The sequence below is a fragment of the Lepisosteus platostomus genome, chromosome 9 (assembly GCF_059453375.1).
Source record: "Lepisosteus platostomus isolate fLepPlt1 chromosome 9, fLepPlt1.hap1, whole genome shotgun sequence".
NCBI classification, from domain to species: Eukaryota; Metazoa; Chordata; class Actinopteri; order Semionotiformes; family Lepisosteidae; genus Lepisosteus; species Lepisosteus platostomus.
Genome location: NC_142619.1, coordinates 1256970 through 1265026, shown reverse-complemented (window position 1 = coordinate 1265026; position 8057 = coordinate 1256970). Strand labels below are relative to the sequence as shown.

General features: G+C 57.5%; 1 protein-coding gene across 1 annotated transcript; it reads left to right on the top strand.

Moving 5' to 3' along the window:
- Nucleotides 1–3651: 3651 nt before the first annotated feature.
- fgf21 (fibroblast growth factor 21) lies at nt 3652–7938 on the top strand. The gene is made up of 3 exons (XM_088646409.1): nt 3652–3933; nt 4330–4433; nt 6420–7938. Exons 1-3 carry the CDS (start codon nt 3726–3728, stop codon nt 6753–6755), a joined length of 648 nt encoding a protein of 215 aa, XP_088502535.1. The 5' UTR covers nt 3652–3725; the 3' UTR covers nt 6756–7938.
- The last annotated feature ends 119 nt before the right edge of the window (nt 7939–8057 follow it).

Genomic DNA, 8057 nt, shown 5'->3' with positions numbered 1-8057 from the left:
ATCAGCCCCCTCCCTCTGCCCTGCCGCGCTCACAAGCGCAGAGGGGGGAGGGCGGGCTGGGTTCATTCACACGGGCAACGTGCGCGACTCGAAGGGGAGATCCCAGGAGCCGCAGGGGGTTTATCTGATCCGGCCAGCACCATCGTCTCTGCCCTCCCCAGTCGGTGTTTAATTTATTCCTTCAGTTAAAGACTTATATTCCCCCCCCCACCACCACCACCACCACCCCTGACACTCTAATCCTCTCAGGGGAGAGACAGGAGGGAGGAGGAGAGAGCGACAGATGGCTGTAGAGACGTCAGCCCCTCACCTCCTTCCCAGACACGGCCGGGGGATTCTGGGAAATCACAGCTGCCCATTGACGTGAGCCTGTGCTGCAATACAGTATGTGCCAGTAAGGAAGAAATAAATTCACTGAATGACTACAGTGATACAGTGACACTCCAGTTCATTAACACTGCACTGAGAGAGAGAGGGGTTCATACAGACACACTGACTGGACACTCCAGTACATGAACACTGCACTGAGAGAGAGAGGGGTTCATACAGACACACTGACTGGACACTCCAGTACATTAACACTGCACTGAGAGAGAGAGGGGTTAATACAGACACACTGACTGGACACTCCAGTACATGAACACTGCACTGAGAGAGAGGGGTTCACACACACACACTGACTGGACACTCCAGTACATTAACACTGCACTGAGAGAGAGAGGGGTTAATACAGACACACTGACTGGACACTCCAGTACATGAACACTGCACTGAGAGAGAGGGGTTCACACACACACACTGACTGGACACTCCAGTACATGAACACTGCACTGAGAGAGAGAGGGGTTCATACACACACACTGACTGGACACTCCAGTACATGAACACTGCACTGAGAGAGAGAGGGGTTCATACAGACACACTGACTGGACACTCCAGTACATGAACACTGCACTGAGAGAGAGAGGGGTTAATACACACACACTGACTGGACACTCCAGTACATTAACACTGCACTGAGAGAGAGGGGTTAATACAGACACACTGACTGGACACTCCAGTACATGAACACTGCACTGAGAGAGAGGGGTTCATACACACACACTGACTGGACACTCCAGTACATGAACACTGCACTGAGAGAGAGAGGGGTTCATACAGACACACTGACTGGACACTCCAGTACATGAACACTGCACTGAGAGAGAGAGGGGTTAATACAGACACACTGACTGGACACTCCAGTACATGAACACTGCACTGAGAGAGAGAGGGGTTCATACACACACACTGACTGGACACTCCAGTACATGAACACTGCACTGAGAGAGAGAGGGGTCATACAGACACACTGACTGGACACTCCAGTACATTAACACTGCACTGAGAGAGAGAGGGGTTAATACAGACACACTGACTGGACACTCCAGTACATGAACACTGCACTGAGAGAGAGAGGGGTTCATACACACACACTGACTGGACACTCCAGTACAATAACACTGCACTGAGAGAGAGAGGGGTTAATACAGACACACTGACTGGACACTCCAGTACATTAACACTGCACTGAGAGAGAGAGGGGTTCATACACACACACTGACTGGACACTCCAGTACATTAACACTGCACTGAGAGAGAGAGAGGGGTTAATACACACACACTGACTGGACACTCCAGTACATGAACACTGCCCTGAGAGAGAGAGGGGTTCATACAGACACACTGACTGGACACTCCAGTACATGAACACTGCACTGAGAGAGAGAGGGGTTCATACACACACTGACTGGACACTCCAGTACATTAACACTGCACTGAGAGAGAGAGGGGTTAATACACACACACTGACTGGACACTCCAGTACATGAACACTGCCCTGAGAGAGAGAGGGGTTCATACAGACACACTGACTGGACACTCCAGTACATGAACACTGCACTGAGAGAGAGAGGGGTTCATACAGACACACTGACTGGACACTCCAGTACATGAACACTGCACTGAGAGAGAGGGGTTAATACAGACACACTGACTGGACACTCCAGTACATTAACACTGCACTGAGAGAGAGAGGGGTTCATACAGACACACTGACTGGACACTCCAGTACATGAACACTGCACTGAGAGAGAGGGCAGGGTTAATTAATGCTTCAGTTCTCATCTTGAATTCCCTGAGCTCTCGCCCGTCTTGAGACTTCAGCTTCTCCGAGCCAGGTCTGTGCTGCAGGGTGGACAGTCCAGCTAACCCTGTGACCAGAGCACACTGGGGCCCCGGTTGTCCCGGCAGCCGGCTTGGGTGTGAAGTGTATTGATTCATCTCCGCTCCAGGCAGCACGCGTGCCAGCTGGAGATCTTTATGAGCTCATCTGCAGGCGGCTGTGTGCTTCAGGCTTGCCCAGGGTCAGAGCAATCGCAGTAGCAGTTTGGGAAAGCCCACCTGTCCTCTGTTGTTTACCTGTCTCTTATCTCTCCCAGCAGTTCCAGGAAAGGCTCTGGCCCTGCTGACTCACACACCTCTGTTGCAGCGAGAGCTGCAACCTCACAGTCCAGGTCCAGTGCAGTGAGTCACAGTGAGATCGGGGTAAATGCACAGTACAGTGCAGTAAAGCCCAGTGAGATCAGGGTAAAAGCACAGTACAGTGCAGTAAAGCCCAGTGAGATCAGGGTAAAAGCACAGTAAAGCCCAGTGAGATCAGGGTAAAAGCACAGTACAGTGCAATGAAGCCCAGTGAGATCAGGGTTAAAGCACAGTACAGCTCAGTAGAGCCCAGTGAGATCAGGGTAAAAGCCCAGTACAGCACAGTAGAGCCCAGTGAGATCAGGGTAAAAGCCCAGTACAGCTCAGTAGAGCCCAGTGAGATCAGGGTAAAAGCCCAGTACAGCACAGTAGAGCCCAGTGAGATCAGGGTAAAAGCCCAGTACAGCTCAGTAGAGCCCAGTGAGATCAGGGTAAAAGCCCAGTACAGCACAGTAGAGCCCAGTGAGATCAGGGTAAAAGCCCAGTACAGCTCAGTAGAGCCCAGTGAGATCAGGGTAAAAGCCCAGTACAGCACAGTAGAGCCCAGTGAGATCAGGGTAAAAGCCCAGTACAGCTCAGTAGAGCCCAGTGAGATCAGGGTAAAAGCCCAGTACAGCACAGTAGAGCCCAGTGAGATCAGGGTAAAAGCCCAGTACAGCTCAGTAGAGCCCAGTGAGATCGGGGTAAAAGCCCAGTACAGCTCAGTAGAGCCCAGTGAAGGTGGTGGTGGCTCTGGGACAGGTGGGTCCAGCTGGGATTACAGCCTGCTGCAGGGACGCAGCCTCTCGCCCCCTGTTCCTCACGGCACGTCCCGGTTGCATCACTTCCTGAGCCCGCAGGCGACCTTTGACCCGCTGATAACGGCGGGGGGGGAGCGCGCGCGCGTGCGTGCGTGCGGGGTTTTAACCCCTGCCGTGCCGGAGGGCGGTGGGATCCAGCTGCCCCCTCTGGGCAGCGGGCAGCGGGCGGTCTGTGCCCAGCCTGGGGGGGCAGGCCCTCCCTGCCTCTGCCCTGGCTGACTCACTGGCCCAGGAAGGCAGTGTTTGTGTTTGTGTAGGAGTCAGTCCCACGCTGCCTCTCTCTCTCTCTCTCCGCCCCTCCCTCCTGCCTGATATAAAGCCCAGGTCCCTCCTGTCGCCCCATCGCCTGCTCCCGCTGCCCAGTCCGGAGCGACCCTCTCTCTCTCTCTCTCTCTGCTGGCCATGCATCCCGCCCTGCTCCTCGTCCTGCTGCTGGCCCCCGGCCGGGCGCTGGGCTGGCCCCTGGGGCCGCAGGACTCCAGCCCCCTGCTGCTGCTGGGCGACCAGCTGAGGCAGAGGCACCTGTGGGCGCCCGGCCGGCGGGCGGGGCTGTACCTGGAGCTGCGCGCCGACGGGACAGCAGGGGGCGCCCTGGAGCAGACAGCGCAGAGTGAGTCCGCCGGTCGTGGTGTGTGTGTGTGCGTGCGTGTGTGTGTGTGTGTGTGTGTCTCCAGCAGCTCCGTCAGTGATTGTGATGCAGGCCGTGTGTGTGTGTGTGTTAGTGTGTGTGTGTGTCTCTCTCTCTCTAGCAGCCCGGCCAGCGGTTTTGATGCGGGCCGTGTGTGTGTGTGTGTGTGTGTGTGTGTGTGTGTGTGTGTGTGTGTGTGTGTGTGTGTGTGTGTGTGTCTAGAAGCTCCGCCAGTGGTTGTGATGCAGGACACAGACAGGTGATTGAAAGACAGATGAGAGGGAGACAGGTGGACAGGTAGGCACAGAGAGACAGATGAAAGACAAACACAGAGCCATAAACAGAGAGACAGACAATCCTCTATCTTCTCTCTCTCAGGTCTGCTGGAGCTGCGCTCTCTGAGTTCGGAGGTCACAGTGATCCAGGGAGTGCACACCTCTCTCTACCTGTGCATGGACGAGCTGGGGCACCTGAGAGGGCAGGTGAGAGACACCGCTGACACCCTCACACCCGACAAACTGACTCCCTCACACCCAGCACACTGACTCCCTCACACCCAGCACACTGACTCACACTGACACCCTCACACCCTCACACTGACACCCTCACACTGACACCCTCAAACCTGGCTCCCTCACACTGACACCCTCACACCTTCACACCCTCACACCTGGCTCCCTCACACTGACACCCTCACACCCTCACACCCGGCACACTGACACCCTCACACTGAGACCCTCACACTGACACCCTCACACCCTCACACCTGGCTCCCTCACACTGACACCCTCACACCCGGCACACTGAGACCCTCACACTGACACCCTCACACCTGACACACTGAGACCCTCAAACTGACACCCTCACACCTGACACACTGAGACCCTCACACTGACACCCTCACACCTGGCTCCCTCACACTGACACCCTCACACCCGGCACACTGAGACCCTCACACTGACACCCTCACACTGACACCCTCACACCTGGCTCCCTCACACTGACACCCTCACACCCTCACACCCTCACACTGACACCCTCATACCCGGCTCCCTCACACTTACACCCTCACACCCTCACACTGAGACCCTCACACCTGACACACTGAGACCCTCAAACTGACACCCTCACACCTGACACACTGAGACCCTCACACTGACACCCTCACACCTGGCTCCCTCACACTGACACCCTCACACCCTCACACCCTCACACTGACACCCTCATACCCGGCTCCCTCACACTTACACCCTCACACCCTCACACTGAGACCCTCACACCTGACACACTGAGACCCTCAAACTGACACCCTCACACCTGACACACTGAGACCCTCACACTGACACCCTCACACCTGGCTCCCTCACACTGACACCCTCACACCCTCACACCCTCACACTGACACCCTCATACCCGGCTCCCTCACACTGACACCCTCACACCCTCACACTGACACCCTCACACTGACACCCTCACACCCTCACACTGAGACCCTCACACTGACACCCTCACACCCTCACACCCTCACACCTGGCTCCCTCACACTGACACCCTCACACCTGGCTCCCTCACACTGACACCCTCACACCCTCACACCCGGCACACTGACACCCTCACACCCTCACACTGAGACCCTCACACTGAGACCCTCACACCCTCACACCTGGCTCCCTCACACTGACACCCTCACACCCGGCACACTGAGACCCTCACACTGACACCCTCACACCTGGCTCCCTCACACTGACACCCTCACACCCGGCTCCCTCACACTGACACCCTCACACTGACACCCTCACACCCTCACACTGACACCCTCACACTGACACCCTCACACTCACACCCTCACACCTGGCTCCCTCACACCCTCACACTGAGACCCTCACACTGACACCCTCACACCTGGCTCCCTCACACTGACACCCTCACACCCTCACACCCGGCACACTGACACCCTCATACCCGGCTCCCTCACACTGACACCCTCACACTGACACCCTCACACCCTCACACTGACACCCTCACACTGACACCCTCACACTGACACCCTCACACCCTCACACTGACACCCTCACACTGACACCCTCACACCCTCACACTGACACCCTCACACTGACACCCTCACACTCACACCCTCACACCTGGCTCCCTCACACCCTCACACTGACACCCTCACACTGACACCCTCACACCCTCACACTGAGACCCTCACACTGACACCCTCACACCCTCACACTGACACCCTCACACTGACACCCTCACACCCTCACACTGAGACCCTCACACTCACACCCTCACACCTGGCTCCCTCACACCCTCACACTGACACTCCCCTCCATGCAGAAGGGCTGCCCTCCAGGAGGGAAGGCGGACACTGCTGTCCTCGTTCCCAGCCGTGCGCGGGGGTGGAGGGTGAATCAGTGCGTGCCTCATTGTCAACCCTCCCTTCTCCTTCTCTCCTGTGCCAGAGGACGTTCTCGGAGGCGGACTGCACCTTCACAGAGCTGGTGCTGCCGGACGGGTATTCCCTCTTTCTGTCGGTGCGTCACGGCCGGGCTGTGTCCCTCCAGCCGGCGCGACGCGCACAGCTGCCCCCCGGGAAACGCCTGCCCCCTCTCTCTCAGTTCCTCCCCGTGATCAGCCGCCTGCCTCCGGGGGAGGAAATTCTGGGTTACGAAGACCTGAGCTTTCCGGAGCTGAAACTGCACCGGAATCCTCTGGACCTGGATTCGGGAGATCCGTTCGGATCAGGACTCGAGCTGGCCAACGCCCTGCTCAGCCCGGCTTTCTTCAGCAGGAAGTAAGGGAGGGGTGAGGCAAGGGAGGAGCGGAGATGAGCAGACACATCGGCTCAAAGCAGCGCCAAAACACCAAGCGGCGTCTCACAATTCCCACAGCCCAGGGAGAAGAACACCACGAGGAGATTCCTCGGGCCAGTCCCACTACCGGACAGCGATCACACGCACCACTGGGGCCCAGACCTGTCACACGTCGCTGGTCCGATGGCTCACCGGCTCTCTCAGCCTACTGGGACCAACACCTCCCACTTCCTGAGGGAGCCCGGAGAGATCCCCTCTTCCACCGCAGGCGCGGGTGCCCAGACAGGCACTCCGAAACGCCCCGCTTGTCTGGAATCCGCAAGAGCACAGACTCTCCGGGAAATTCGCAGTGTCAGCTCTGTCACACTGATCCCGTGGACTGGAATATGAGGGTTGATCCTCTTAGATAGAGGCGATAGAGGGGAAGGCCTGTACCTGAGGGGGTTCAACTGTCTATTTATTCGTGTTTAAGTCTATTTAAGGCATTATTTATTTCAAGTTATTTATTGGTGTGTTTTGTGTTATCGTCAGGTCCCGGAGCTCTGCTTACTGCCCGGGGGGTCTGATATTTGTAGCTCTGTATTGTGCTCACGCTATTGCAATATTCAGTTGTGCTTTTAACGGTCTGTACTCTGAATTCTGTTCTCAGGTAGAACAGGGCACAAAGTGCTCACACCTCGCAGGGCAGTCTCCTGGGGCTCACTGGTGTCCACTGGTGTCCTCTTTGTCTGAGCGTGTTTCCCGCTGCCCTGGGGTCTCTCTGTAAGCGCGCTGGAGGCGGGGCTGTTTCCACAGGGGTGCGCTGGGGTTGGGCGAGAGATTCGAGTCTCAGTCCGGGCCGGGCTAGGGGCCCGCGGACCCTCCGGTCCAGACGAGCTCCCAGGTGCGAGCGGGCCTGTTCCGAGGGGCTCTCCCGCTCCGCTGGGGTCTGAGCACACCCGCGATACCGGCGCCGTGCACTAGGTGGCACTCCAGCGCGACTCCACAGCGAGGCGGGGGGGCGGTCTGCGAGGAGGGGGGGGCAGAGCCGAGGTCACTGTAACGTCCCCCGAGTGGACATAAGTCACCGCCTAGCGAGAGTGCAATGTCCCGCTGGGACTGCGGAAATCTGGCTGGACCTCCTGTCCCGGGGGACGAGGGGCGACCCTGGGGCAGCTGCGGAGGGGGAGATGGGGTGTGGGGGGAGGGGGGTACAGTACATGAGGGAGAGGAGGTGCTCACGTGCAGGGAGGAAATGGCCTCAGGAGAGTTCTGCGGGTTTCTGATTGAACCTGGGCGAACTGTCCT